The sequence below is a fragment of the Equus quagga genome, chromosome 13 (assembly GCF_021613505.1).
Source record: "Equus quagga isolate Etosha38 chromosome 13, UCLA_HA_Equagga_1.0, whole genome shotgun sequence".
Classification (NCBI taxonomy): Eukaryota; Metazoa; Chordata; class Mammalia; order Perissodactyla; family Equidae; genus Equus; species Equus quagga.
In genome coordinates, this window is record NC_060279.1 from 54,161,229 (window position 1) to 54,176,082 (window position 14,854).

A 14,854-nucleotide genomic window follows, 5' to 3' on the forward strand; every position below is an offset into this window, starting at 1 on the left:
CACACTCTGGAGGACGAGGCTGCGGGGGCGCAGCGCTTCCCGCCATTGAACTTCTCAGAAGGCAGCCACGGTGATGATGAACCCAGCTCTACGTGCTTCTACCTAAATCAAAATGGCCGGTGTCCCCATCCCCGCCTCATCCCTGCAGAACAAAACCAAGGCCAGAGGGTGGGCCTGGGGAGAGCAGCGTCTTGAACGGCCTTTTGTTCTTTTTAACTGTGAAATTTTTATTACATAAATATTACCTTTCAAAAAAATTTTTATAGCACAAAAAAAGGATACAAATGGCACAATAACCATCCTCTCCAGACGCACTGTACAGTTCTTCCGTAGCTTTCAAGATCATCTAGGTGGGTCTACATATGCTCTTCTCTGCCCCCAAAATTGCTTTCCCCCAGAAATGTTACATACGGTAGAGCTGCATCATATAAGGTTTTAACTTTTGTAAATTAACTATTAACTATTTGTGCCAGGGTTATTCCACTAACCAAGCGTGGGTCCCAGAATAAGCCTGAGTGGGAAAAGTGACGTAGGGTTTCAGTTCTCTCATGTTATTCTAGTGTTTAAAGCAACGTTTTTCCTATAAGTCCCTAAATTCAAGGCAAGTACCTCATCTGGAGCTCAAATAGGAAAATGGTGATCTGTTCCAGTGCTGAGGGACTCGACACGTGCTGACTGCTACGAAGGAGATGGTGGGGCTCCAAAATGCCGCCTCCCTGAGGGGTTTAAGGGCAACCTGAACTCTATGCCATTTTATCTTCGGCTCAACTTGGAATCCACCGCCTAGAAAGACGATTCTGCTGGCCCGACACTATTCATGTTTTTTCCGTGGGGTTTATCCTGGAAGTTGTTCCAGATCAGTCTGTATCGATGCCTTGCTCTCTCAGGCCCATGCAGGCTACCGCACAGCCTGCCTGTATGCGATGCTCTTTGGAAAGAGTTCCATTTCACATCACAAAGGAAAGAGAAAAGCCACCGTTAAAAAAGACACAAACTAAGAACAAATTTACAAACCCAGAATAAAACATTTTATTAATTTGCAGATTATGAGTATTACACAGCATATACATATATTTAGATAATATATAAAACAAACAACAGACCATAGGAAGGAAGATTGGTCTGAAACCGCCTTTGGGGACATCTTGAACTCTGAAGTCCGTGGCGACTGCCTCTCCCCACACACGAGGGCAGACAGCAGGAGCGGCTCCCGTGTTCACCTGTCAAAGGACGGTCGACCCCTCACTGTACTCACAACGCAACTACAGCGTTACGACCTGGTCACCGGTGCCCATGACAAGGGACGTCAGGGAATAGATAAAAGAAGCACAGACAGAGAACTAACATAAATATTTGTTTTGCATTGTCCTCCAGATAGTTTCCTTTTTAAACTAAGAGTCATGTCCGGGGTCTATCCCTTGAGTTGCATTCCAGTTATTGCTGCAGAAAGGAAAGAAAAAAACAGAAGAGAGGCATCAGTTTATGTTATTAGAAAATAGATGGTCAGTGCCACTGACACCCCTAACGCTGGTGACACTCGAGGGGAGGCTGGGCTGGGAGGGAACGCAGCTGCATCAGCAGCAGGCAGGCGTGTAAGCGCCCACACTGTCAGAGGGCACCAGTCAGCTGGCGGTGATTTGGGGCTGATAAAGAGGTTCAGATGGAAGATACTCTTCACGGAAGGCCTGTGAGCAGGAAGCAGCAGGCTCCCCCCAGGAGGGCAGGATCACCTTGTGGAGGTGGAGACGGCAGTAGGAGAACATTTCCCAGGCTCCTCCCTGATTCAGTGCTGATGGAGACGAGGACTAAGCTCTTACGATGCACAGGGGTTCCAGACTCCACGTCAGCAGAGAGAGGCTCTACAGCCAAACTCTTAGCGCACAGCACTTTCCAGGGACAGAGCTTCGCCAGCCCGCCGTCCCGCCCTCCTCTGAGGACCAGCCTACCTTTGCCTTGTTCTGAACTGGGAGATACAGTTTGAACTCTGCTGGCAGTTCGTCTTCTGAGTAGAGTCTGTCTGAGAAGTACACCCGTCGGATGCGACAGTTTGCGTGGATCTGTGGACGCGAGATTTATTTTAAGAGGTAAAATAGGATTGTCCCTCCTTTCCTGATTCTCTAGAGCCCCTCTCAAGATGCTGTCAAGGCTTCATCTCTTTGGCATCTCCCCAGCTTGCCTTAGGAGTAGCTTCTGGCAAGGAGAGGGAGATTTTGCTGGCTGTATTCTCCCACTATATCTGAGCAGACTCCTGAATATGTCCTGGACCTCTCCGAGGTCAAAGACAGTAACTTGGGAACTTTAGCCAGAAACCCACACTGTTCTGTCACATGGGCCACAAGCCAGTAACAGACAGAGCACACCCCGCTCTCCCATTTGGGGCTCCATCTGGAAAGGAGCCGGTACCTGCACTCTCAGGGTCTCAATGTAATTTGTGCCATACGCCCGCCGAGTGAAGTCTGACAGGTTGAACTGGATCTGGTTCCAGCCGTCGTCCAGCCGCATGGGCATAGTACAGATGAAGGGTTTCACCCGCGTGGTGCTCTGGTAGTTACTTGCCCGAAACCGCCGACGCACATTCTTGTCATCTAGCACCTATGAAATACAGAGAAGAGCCACGCTAACCCCATCCTGGAAGAAACAAACAACCTTGCTAAGACAAGGACCTGAACTCCACAGCCTGTTTCCCAAGGCTGGGACCCAAGGGAGGAGAAACAGACCAGATACAGGTCACAGTGGATGCAGATGGCCCGGAAGGAGCAAGTTTATCTCATCTGTTGCCAAGACAACACCAGCTGCCGATGACATATGACACATCCATGAGGCCCTCAGGCCATAGAATGATTTCATAAACATTCATCCCTTTGAAAAATCTAAAATACTAGAATAAGAGACCAATAATAACTCCCCATATGGGCACTACTCTAATCCTCAAGTTGTGAAATCCTGTAGCTATTGAGTAGATTTTCTAGATGTTCACTGCTTCTTTAAAAATTTGGCATTAAATTTTGATCACTAATACCAATTTATAACAGTAAGGGCTGCATCAAGTGTACAGCAGAGGCAGAAAAAAATACAAACAAAAGGAAGCAGACACTTTCCTCGGGCCCATTTTCCCTGCAGTGGAGGGCGCCTCTCTGGCGGGCCCAGAGTGCACACAGCCACGTGCACACACATACCTGTACTTCAAAGGTAAAATATTTCTTCAGGTTTTTGATAATCATGACGAGGAAGGGAAGTTTAATCCCCAACGTCTTCTTTGGGTCTGCAGGACACGTGATGTACGTGGTGCTGGAGAGAGAGGAAACGCCAAGAGACACACTACTTATCTTTGCCTTTGTGGTAGCACAACAACCACACCCGGTCCAAGAGGACCAAGTGGAAGGCAGATCTAAAAGATCCAGATATGTCATCCAGTGATCCCCCGACCTCAGTCAGCCGATGCTTTAAAAATGCTGGGCGCTGCAACAAAGGCTTAGCACGGGACTGGACGCCAACAGTAACAGATCTGAGCAACAGCGGCAGACAGTGCGTCTGTGGTCGCTCTTCCAGGGGGAGAAGATGCGCTTCCGGTCCAAGAGGACCATCAAAGGCTAGAAAACTAAGGCCCATGCAGCACTGAACACCACGCTGGCCACGCACTGGATGATTCGTGCAACACGCGTCCAACACATACACCTTGGTTACACACTCATGACAACAGCGAACACTTACACAGCGCTTACTCTGCTAAGCAGGTTTGAAGTGTTTCACACACACTCACTTGTTTAATCTTCACAATAACCCTACAAGGAAGACGCACTGTCATTATCCCCGTTTTACAGATGAGGAAACTCAGGCCTGGGGAGTTGAGTGACCTGCCCGAGGTCAGCTCTAAGGAGCAGCGGTCATTCACCCAGGCGGTCTGACTGCAGTCTGCGCTGTCAACCTCTGGGAAGCAGCCGCCCTGGGGCATGACACCTGGGAGAGCAGAGTGGCGACCCACCTGACGTTGGTTCCTTCAATCTCTAGCACTAGGGACTGGATGTCGTTATCGGTGATTCTTTTGATGTGGCCATTCCGCACCTACAAGGAAGAAAATTAAACTGGTTAGTACCAAAATATTTGGCAACAACTTTGTTAAGATTTTGAAGGCTGAATGGGGCCATTTAAAGAAAACCACCACAGTAGCCCAAGGGACATAACATAGAAGTTTGTGACAGTAAGCTGACGGTTATATGGGAGTAAGCCACACTATTACCCTGCACAGGATACCATCAGTCAGCAAAGGAATCTGGCAATCTGTAAATGAGGATTAATTTCTTCCTGAAGAAATCAACTCAATTCAGATTCAGCTAACATTTACTGAGTGCCTACTATGTGCTAGGAACATTCATAGACATTCTCTCACTTAATCCTAACAAAAACAACAACAAAATCACAAGGTAGTTGGTATTGTTTCCACTTTACAAATGTGGACACTGATCCTGGGGAAGAGGCAAGGACAGACCCTAAGGAAGAGTGAGCGTTAAGGACCAGGCTTCCCCGGCCCCACACTGCCACACGTCCTTCTCAGCCAGAAAGGTCGAATGCTGAATGTCACCGAGAAGGAGGGCGGCAACCAAAAAAGGGGAGCATACTCCCCAAAGTTCACTCCTGCTTCATGCTTATCTTCTTTTCCCTAAGTTTCTACTTTTTCAAGTAGGAATTCAAGCGCCATCTGTGCCACACACAGAAGCCTTCTTCAGCATTTTCAGCCCACACTGACCTTTCTTCTCTTTGATGTGTTTTTCTGGCTCATGTAGCCTAGACTACAAAATTTAGCACTTCGCCCTACATTGTTTTGCATTGTTTGCTGCACGTGTAGAAGGACCTGAAGGGGAAGAGTCAACACTCACAGCTTCCTCCTCTCATAATACTTAGGAAAGCACGACCTTCAAGCATTAAACTGCTAAACCCCTAACACGGACAGAGCGGAGATACGCAAAGGGCTGGACTGTTATGGCCGAGTGTGTTAACACACGAAAAAGATCAACCTGGTTTAGAACAGGGCACACCAGAAAGACGAGCATGAGGCCTTTTTCTAGGGAGAGTGAAAACAGCTGCATTGGGCTATCATAGACAACCACTAGGGAGAGAACGCACAGGGAGAGAAGAGTGTCGAGTCTGCGTGATCACTGTACTTTTCAAAGTAGATGATTAATAATACGGCATTCTGTTTTTAGACGTCAGTCTCTGTGAGCTCTGTCACTGTGAATTTGATCCACTCGAGCTGTGCCTGGTGTTCCCCAGGTAACATCTGATATCACTGCCCATCTTCTGCAAGACGCAACTGAGTCTTCTCTCCTCAAAACAGTATACGCTTAAGAGTAGGGATCAAGTATCAAGCATCGCTGGCATCTTCCACAATGCTTAGTACTGTGTTAGGCATGAACTAAGCATTTAAATATTTGCTGACTTCTGGAATTTGTCACCCTAAGAGTTGGCACATATGAATAGATTCAAGGAGGATTTTTGAAAAAATTCCTGGATAACAATCCACGGTGGACTATAATAGGAAGCCAGAGGATCCTGGGGTGTATCACAAAGCCAGCGAGGCTGCCAGCACGGAGAATGCTTTCCCACAAATCATCCCCTGGTGCCCATTGTCAGAGACGAAACACTGCGTGGATGGGTGCAGAGCTCTGCCAATGTAGCATTTCTTGGGTTCTCAAGACACAAACGTCACATTGAAGTGCTTCTCAAACAAAGCTGGCAACATCCAGTGCCCTCCTGCTTTGAATTCTGGGCCTCTTTCCAAAGGAAATTAAGAGCACAAAGGCTCGGGTCTGTGTGGCTAGCACATGCCAACACTGCCCACCGCACTCCCCCTAGAAACGCTCCCAACCAACGCGGCAATACGCCTCTCTATTGGCTAGCCCACAACCACTGCGGAAAATTGCGCCGACTTGCTGGTAAAGGAGGAATTAAGCAAGAAATTACTTCCAAATAATGTGACGTAGTCACACGGATAAGAGCTGGCAATATTCCAGCAAGATGGAAACACTAATTTTGTAACACACCATTGATTATTCTCTATCATTTCATTCTTTTTAAAAAGGTACATAATGCAACAAGCAATGGTTAAGTTGAGAAGATTAAGTAATTAGGGCCCAGGGACTATTATCGCTCTAAGGTAGCATGCCGCAAGGTGTGCAGCCTGTGTGAAAGCAAGCCTGGCCTCAAGTCTCACATCCCCAGAGTCTCTGAGGCCAGGCTCCTCAGCTCCAGAGGCCCAGCCGGACCTCACAGGAGGAAACGTGAGGACACTCACCTGCTGCCCAGCTCAAAGGGTACAGCAGGCGACTCCACTCCAGCAAACGTGACCTCGTCGGGTCTTTACAGGAGGAAACAACGCCTTCCATGGCACCCAGAAGCCAAGAGACCGGAAGCCAAAACAGAGACTTGGTGCATTCTCACGCTCTGCCCTAGAGGCAAGCTAACTTTTAGCTGGACTTTCAATAACTTTCTAAAAAGACATTTCTTTCAGCAACACATCAACCACACTCACAACCTTAATTCTTACAAAATTAATTACTGTAGCCCATAAAACTAGAGAACTCAGGAAAAAAGGGCAGCTTTTTCAAAGGAATGCCTACCAGTCTCTCTCGAGTTTTAATCTGGCTGGTAGTGAGACAAGCTAAATAGAGCTTTGCTCAAGGAGAAAGTTCAGTCCTCAAAGAAGAAAAACACAAGTATTCTCCTATCACAAGCTGCCAGAGCTCTGAAATCAAATTAAGTTGATTTGTTAGTGAATTATGATTTTTCTCCTTATTACACTCAAAAGCTGCAAATACAACCTCACAGGAAGAAAAGAGTGGAGCGGGGGTGCGATGACCCAGAGAAATGAGCATGAAAGGGTGGGAGAAGCCCCTGAACCTCTCTCTAGGCTCCAATGCCAGGATCAAGGGGAAAGGCAGGGGGACAATTTGGGGCAACACCTCGCAGCCACCCTGGCAATCTGGCTGTCATGGCCTTAAATTGTAAGGGCTTTCAGGAAGTAGCCCCTCCTCAGTCCAGCTTCTGACAAACACTTCTAACAAGACACATGGCCTCACAAAGCAGCGACTTCCTTTCCTGAGCTCCTTCCAGTTCAGAGGGCACTCGGCAGGCCTGGCTTTGAAATGAAGATAAAATGAACGGTCAGCATTTATTGCTCTCGGTGGAAGCAGGTTTCATTTTACTTCCCTTCTCAATTATAAAGTGCCAATTGTTTTTGACTTCTTAATTCTTTTTAATTTTATGACACAGTCCCACTATCAAAGTGTGGCCTAGCAAAGTGTCATTTCTCCACACAATAAATAAATAAAGCCAATCTTACATTTTTTATTTCGTGAACTCCCTCCCTCCTCCCCCCTCCACCAAGCCAGGAGCTGGAGGGAGCTGAGAACCCAGGCTACTGGCAATTACAAATCAGGACGGTTTTCAGCCTCTGCGGACACCAAGAAGGGAGCCTTCAAGCCCTTCTTGCAATCACTCTCCCAGGCTTTCCATGGTTGCTGGGGCAACTAATAAAGAACACTGATTTTTTTTTCAGTGTAAGCCCCAGGGAGGAGGGTCAAACTGAGGGGAAAAATACTACTGGGACCAGGAGGAAGCTGGCCCGTGCTCTCTATTTCTTCAAGTGCTTTAAAAATAACACTCGAGTCTATCCATTCTCTACCCCCACCTTTCATTTTCTGGCTCCACCCACTTATCCTGGCAGACAGCTGAGCCCTCAGCCATCTGGCGTCCTAGTCTTAATGACACATGTTCCAATTTACATTAAGCCATTAGAGCTGTCCATTTCAGCAGGAAAGTTTCTGCCCCGCTAGGGGCTGGGCTCTGAGTCAGAGAACAGGCAGAGGGAGCCCTCTGTGGGGAGAGCTGGGCATAGCTCTGCTCGAGGCCTGGGCCTCACCGGCTCCAAGGTCACACTTACCAGGGACCGTGGGGACAGCAGACGGGCACCTCCGGGCACATCTGAACAACTCCTTAGCAGAGTAAGGACGCTCATGGGCATGGCCAACCAGCGTCTTCCAAACAGTGCCTTGAAAGGGCAAGTGTAACTAAAACTCATGCCTTCGCCCAATTATAGTAAAAGCTATTACTCAGAATAACGAAGAACACTGTCAGACTGACCCAGGGAAAGTTGGAAAGAAATAGCTTTATTAGCTTCATGTCCAAATGCTCTCAATTCTACTACTAGAAATTGCATCAGTTTAACATGTACCAACAAAGTTTGCTGATTAAAAGCTAGGTTGTGGAAACCTTCCTTCTGGAGAGAGACTGTTCATTTTTAAACCCAGGAACAGGGAATGGGAATGTGAACCTAATACTACCCAGCAACAAGCACAGACGCTCTGGGGCTAAGATTTAGTTTGGAACAGGGGAGGATCAGCAGCAGCTGAGAAAGACAAGGCGAGAGGAAAGAGACGGAGAAGCTGGTATGAAGGAACATTCTCATCTAGCAGACTTTCAGGGATTACCAGTAAAGACTGAAAGTTACGTTTTACACAGCCATAAGCGGGAATAGAACCTCCTGGTATTTTCCTTACAAACCAGATGTAATATTTACATGAAACAAGAGTCCTTTAATAAACGTAATATTTGCTGGTCCCAGAAGTTAAGGGAACATTAAGAAACTCCTCATCTCTCCTAAGCCCCTAGTTTGAAAAATTACCAAGGTCTCTATCAGGAAGCTTACAGTCTACCCAGGAATACAGATTTTTTTTTTTTTTTAAAGATTTTTTTAATTTTTCCTTTTTCTCCCCAAAGCCCCCCAGTACATAGTTGTGTATTTTTAGTTGTGGGTCCTTCCAGTTGTGGCGTGTGGGACGCCACCTCAGCATGGCTTGATGAGCAGTACCATGTCCGTGCCTAGGATCCAAGCCGGTGAAACCCTGGGCCGCTGAAGTGGAGTGCACAAACTTAACCACTCGGCCACGGGGCCGGCCCAAGAATACAGACAGATCTGAAGAAACTAATCTAGGGGCCGGCCCAGTGGCGTAGCAGTTAAGTTTGAGCGCTCTGCTTTGGTGACCCAGGGTTCAACGGTTTGGATCCCAGGTGCAGACCTATACGCTGCTCATCAAGACATGCTGTGGCAGCATCCCACATACAAAACAGAGGAAGAGTGGCAACAGATGTTAGATCAGGGCCAATCTTCCTCATCCAAAAGAAAAAAAGCAGCAGCAGCAGCTAATTTCAAGTGTGATGAGTATGATGAAAAGAAAGTAGAGGTTCCATAAGTGGATATAAATAACTTAACCTGACAAAGTGCCTTTGTGCTGTGACCTAAGGACTAATGAAGAGGTGGAAGAGTGGGTCCCAGCAGAGGGACCGACAAGTACAAAAGGCTGCAGGTGAGCGAGAAGGGGACTTCTTTCAGCTCCCCAGGAGGTCACTGCAGAGAGTGGGAGAACCAGGGTCAGCAGGCCCTAGACCACAAACCGCGTGGCCTGAGAGCCACTTACGGGTTTTGGACCGGAAAAGCCATGGTACAATGACTAAATTATTCTAATTCCAGACATCCAGTTTTACGATACTTCTTATTCCTAGGCACCTGAATCCTGGGCTCAGGTATAAAATTCTTATTCACTCTTGAGCAAATTCCTCAGCTCCCTGCCGTATTTAATACTGTATGCAGTAATCTGTTGCTAAGCATTTTATATCCATCTTCATTTAACTTCCATAACCATGAGAAAGAGGTGGCATTATTACAAGATGAGAAAACTGAGTATAGTACTTGCCCAAGGCAACACAGCATAGGACATACGACAGAGCCAAGACACAAATCCAAGGAGTCTGATCACACTCGAGCACTGGGGTTTCCAGGTAAGACCCTACTCTTCCCCTTAAGGAACTTGTAGTCTAGTGGGAGGTGCACAGGAAATAGGCGACTGCCATACCATGTGCCACAGGTATGCCACAGGTGTGCCACAGAGCGCCAGAGGAGCACACAGGAGACCAACAATGGGAGGGCCCCATCAAATGGTGTTTGATGTGCAGGATGAGAGGAGGGGGAGGGGCTGGGAACCTCAAAGAGCATCGATAAAGGCAGGTGTTACAAACGGAAACACTCACCAAGCTGGAGTTTGCAGATTCATTGGTATTGTGAATACGGCAGTCACTCCTCATAGTCATAAGGAGACACAGAGCCTAAACAGAAGCCAAAGCTAATTTTTCCAAGGTTATTCTTCACAGAAAATAAATTACAGAAATTCTCTCTCCATAAACTTAGGAAGCGAATAATAAAGTTTTGTGAAATCAAAATAATAACTAGCGATAAGAACCATAGCCAATATGTACCCACAGGCAAAGGTCAGGTTCATTTCTAGGTAAGTGTGGACAGTCCTTCCTCCCTCCGTCAAACTTCTCCCTTATTACCACTTTGCCTTATTCCCCAGGAGCAGGGAAATGTCCTCTCTAACTTTGCACCTCCCCAAATCTACGCAATGCCTGTCACTTAGCTGTTGCTCAATAAATCTTCGTAAGTGTATCAATTCCCAGTTTTTTCCCCGACTGGATTCCCAACACTTTCTGAGGACTTCGTAACAGAGCTGAGAAAAGGCACACATACAACAGAGCCTATGGGTCTAGCCCAAACTTTCTCTTTTCCTCCCTTTCCTTCCCTTGCCCCAGGGGAAAAAAAAATTTCACTGCTAAACACTTTTCAATGTAAATAAAACATAATTAACCTTTTACTATTATGATAATTTTGCTTAAAATGAGAGCTCTTCCACAGGTTTTCTTTGTCAAAATGTCTGTTTAATTTACTCCATGGGATCCTGCCAGTCGACCCAGCAATGTTTCCACACGTGTTTATGTCATTAGGGTACCATCCGACCTCTAGTGGCGTTGTTAAGGGACACAGCGCACCATGGTGACTTTGCTGTTATATTCTGTGTGTAAACATGTTGACTAATAAGAAGCTGCATTTGAAATATAAAACACATTACAAAAGATCAAGCCCAGAAAGGTTAAAACAGTGACTCTGAGAGAAGTTTGCCCTACCAGGCATGCCGAGCCTCCTGACCACTGCGGCTCTTGCAGCATCGGCAGCTCTCCGACGCACTCGGACAACCTCTCCTCCTAGGGCAGGTCTCATTCTCTACTTCAGCTGCTTTTCTTGACACTTTTGTTAGAATTCCGAGTTCAACTGGCACACAAGGCCACTCTCTCCAGGCCTCTGACAGCCAGAGCTAAGTCAAGCCAGGCCAGGAAGCCCCCATCCTCACACAGTGCCCAGGGACACTCCCGGGAAGCCCCCATCCTCACACAGCGCCCGGGGACACTCCCTCCGGGTTTGCTTTGTACAGGTGCAATTTCAGAGCTGACAATGTTTTACTCCAATGCAAACAAAACCATGGAGAGAAAACCTCTGTAATGAAGGGAAAAATTAAGGACTGTTCTCCTCTTAACTCTCTTGGCTTTAGCTCTAGCTTGTGGACAGAATCGTGAAAGCGCAGAGCTGCTCAGAGTTTTCACATACGCATGAGGCCAAACTCATTGCAGATTTTCTATTACAGATTTTTCAACTATCTTATAAAAACGACACTGTGAACACACCGCCCTCAAAGCTGCTTTTAGAGTGCGGAAATCCCTAGTGGTGACAGGCACAAGGCCAGCCATGTTCTCTCCCAAGTTCTCTGTGGCCCAAAACTCTCATCTGTGGGTAAGGGAAGATGGGGTTGTTCTGAGAAGAAATCCAAAATTCTTGGCTTTATTACCAATAAACTGCTTATTTAGATTATTCCACATCCATCTCTAGAAAAACACCACTCAACACAAGCCCTCTCCATTCTCCCTGGAAGAGGGTGGCCCTAAATCACCTGTCTTCCGCAGGAGCGCCTATGCTCACATCTTCAGAAAAGGGGACAGCTGACTGTCTGGGAACTTGCAGGAGAAATGAAATATCAAAGTAATAAAATGCAGACCAACGCACGCACACACTGCTAGACACACATGCCCTCTACTCAACAAGTCCAAAAAGCGGACGGGTCATCCTCTCCTGGGGTCAGATAAGCATCATCTGGTGGCTGGCTGATAAAGACAGGGAGGCTTGCACTTGGCTCTGAGCTTAACCCAGGACTGTCACCATTCTGCAGTTTTCCTGATGGAGAAATCAGGCACTGAAGGCACAGTACAGACCCCACGTCACAGTGAGCTGGGAGCAGGTGCCAAAAGCCACGGAATTCCGGTTGGTTTGGGACCAGTGGCAGGAAGGGAGCGAATGAATGAACTCCAAACATGACTGCGTTCCGGCTGCGCCTCGACCGGGGCGCCCGGAACAAAGGCTCTGTGTCCCGCGCCCAGCACGGCGCCTGGCACAAGCCAGGAGATCAGTGACTGTGTGTGCGACCGGCGAACAGCAGCTCCTTTCATCTGTGCGTTCCCAAAGCAACCTCAAGTCAGTCGATGCACTTCGAGCTATGAGAGCGGCGCTGTCAACCCCACTGCACAGCTGGGGAAACCGAGGCGCCGAGGCATGGACTGGCCCAGTCAAGTCTGCGCGGAGGGACCACGGTCCCAACTACACCGAGGCCGCAGGACACTCCCACCCAGCCACGCCCACGCCACGGGCACCCCCGCTGCCCGCACGACGCCCCCACCTCACGCCTAGGTCACGCCAGGCTGGGGACAGGGCACCGCAGCCACCGCCCGGCCTCCCCGGGGCCCCCACTCGTCACGACCACCGCCACCCCGTCCCCAGCCCCGGGCGAGGAGGGGCCGGCCCCACCCCTGACCTTTTTGTCCCAGATCTGCAGCGGCTTGCTGCCGATGCTGTAGAGGATGGAGAGGAAGCCGCTCTGGAACGTGTTTTTGAACATCTCGCCGGCGGCCTTCTCCTCGGCCGCGCCGGGCCGGCCTACAGATGGGCACCAAGCGGCGAAGGCAAAGCAGGGGGCCCGCCCTGGCCCGAAGCAGGACGCTGCTCCCTCGACCTCCCGACCGACAGCCTCCGACGGCGGAACTTGGACGCTGGACGCTACGTCCGAGAGCCTCAACTCCCTAAAAACACAACCCACCCGAAAACCGAAACCACAGCAACTGCCAGCCACGCCGCTCTCCCCGCCTTAAATGGAGGCGGCGGGCCGCCCGCCGCCCCAGGTGGATCCCTCCGCCCGCTTGAGCCCGCCCCCCGAAAACGCGGGGCCCAATCGCCCCACAGGGCTCACGGACTTCCTGTGCCTTCCGCCCTGAGGCCCCGCCCTCGTTCCGCCTCCTCGTGAGAACAACTCCGTTGCCAAGGGATTACTTTCCCATCGTCGGCCCGGAGTTGCTGTGAGAAAGCGGAAGGAGACGGAGGATTATAGAATGTGCGGTTGGAACCTGCGTTGTGTCATGGGACCCTGGCGGGGTGGGGTCAGGGGGCGTGAGGACCAGGCCCCGCCCCCTGAGTCCCAGGAGGAGCTACAAGGGGAAAGGAAATGGAGAAAGGCTGCGAAGGCGGGTTGGCTGAGTCTTACCTGGTCTTACCTGGTCTCCTGAGAGTGCCAAAGCAATGCTTGTTGGCGAGTACAGGATAAGGTTCAAGCAGCTAGCCAGTATTGAGCACTAACTGCTAAGCGCCTTATGTGCATCATTGCTTTAATTATTAACGGGCTCCCTGTGAACACACGGCCACGTGTCTTAACTTGTGGGATGCAGTCAAAGCAATACTCTGAGGAAAATCCATCACCTTAAAGGCATTATTAGAAAACAGGAAAGCCTGACCATTAAGATAAAAACAGAAATTAATAAAATTAAGCAAAATAAAGTTGATTGAGTTGAATCAACAGCTGGATTTAAAAAAAAAAAGTATTAATACCTAAAACATTTTTTAAAAGACGTAAAATAAACTATGATATTTCAGGTGTGGAAGAAATCCCAAATTTTGGAGATCAATCACTCGCTGAGCATCTACCTAAATATTTTACTCTGTGCCCAGGCTTGTGCTGGGTACTGTGGCAGACAGAAAAGGAGTTTGCTGCTAATTCCATCGTCATAACAACCGGTAATAGTAACATCAATGGAACATTTATTATGTGTCAGGCACTATACTATGTTTCAGGCACTATGCTAAGCGTCTTAGCCTTTATTAAATCATTTAATCCTCAGAGCAACACCATGTGTGAACAATCCAGGCAGAATTTCCAGATATAGGGGAAAAAAACGTATGGATCTTATAACAGTAGAAAGTCAGAACTTTTTGTAAGGAACTGTTATTTGGGGATGGTTTCCGGGGTCTCTGTATACTTTAGGCCAGTGAAAAAATTTATCTTTTGATTGTTATTAAATTTTTCAAAATATCCTAGGGAGACACAGGATTATCGTATGTTAGATTTTCATGTGCACTTGAGTCTATTGCAGAATTTTTTATTCTGTTCCACTGAACACTGACAACACCAAATGCTGGTAAGAATGTGCAGCAACAGGAACTCGTATTCATTGCTGGTGGGAATGCAAAATGGAACGGCCACTTTGGAAGACAGTTTGGACATTTCTTACAAAACTAAAGATACTCTTATAGGATCCAGGAATTCCACTTCTTGGTATTTACCCAAAGGAATTGAAAATTTTACATCCACACCAAAACCTGCACACAGATGTTTATAGCAGCTTTATTCATAATTGCCAAAATTTGAAAGCAACCAAGATGTCCTTTAGTAGATGAATGGATAAATAAACTGGCACATCCAGACAATGGAATATTATTCAGTGCTAAAAATAAATGAGTGATCAAACTATGAAAAAACATGGAGGAACCTTAAATGCATATTACTAAGTGAAAGAAGTCATCTGAAAAGGCTGCATACTGTACCATTCCAATTATTGACATTCTGGAAAAGGAACTATGGAGACAATAAAAAGATCA

At 47.8% G+C, this 14,854-nt stretch overlaps 1 protein-coding gene across 2 annotated transcripts; it reads right to left on the reverse strand.

The window, feature by feature from the left end:
- Positions 1–1,005: 1,005 nt before the first annotated feature.
- Positions 1,006–13,076, reverse strand: CFAP20 (cilia and flagella associated protein 20). 2 transcript variants are annotated; one of them, XM_046684275.1, is made up of 7 exons: positions 12,744–13,076; positions 10,081–10,155; positions 3,983–4,062; positions 3,177–3,288; positions 2,404–2,592; positions 1,947–2,057; positions 1,006–1,440 (listed from the first exon to the last, which is right to left on the reverse strand). In XM_046684275.1, exons 1-7 carry the CDS (start codon positions 12,825–12,827, stop codon positions 1,435–1,437), a joined length of 657 nt encoding a protein of 218 aa, XP_046540231.1. In that variant the 5' UTR covers positions 12,828–13,076; the 3' UTR covers positions 1,006–1,434. The 2 variants fall into 2 exon arrangements, with proteins under 2 accessions (XP_046540231.1, XP_046540232.1); XM_046684276.1 differs by lacking the exon at positions 10,081–10,155 and having other exon boundaries at positions 12,744–13,073.
- Positions 13,077–14,854: the final 1,778 nt, after the last annotated feature.

Coding starts and splice junctions, on each gene's coding strand:
- CFAP20 (XM_046684275.1), bottom strand. CDS start 12,827: ATGTTCAAAAACACGTTCCAGAGCGGCTTCCTCTCCATCCTCTACAGC. Junction 3,289..3,982: donor ATTGAAGGAACCAACGTCAG/GTGGGTCGCCAC, acceptor CTCTCTCTCCAG/CACCACGTACATCACGTGTC. Junction 2,593..3,176: donor ATTTTACCTTTGAAGTACAG/GTATGTGTGTGC, acceptor TGTATTTCATAG/GTGCTAGATGACAAGAATGT.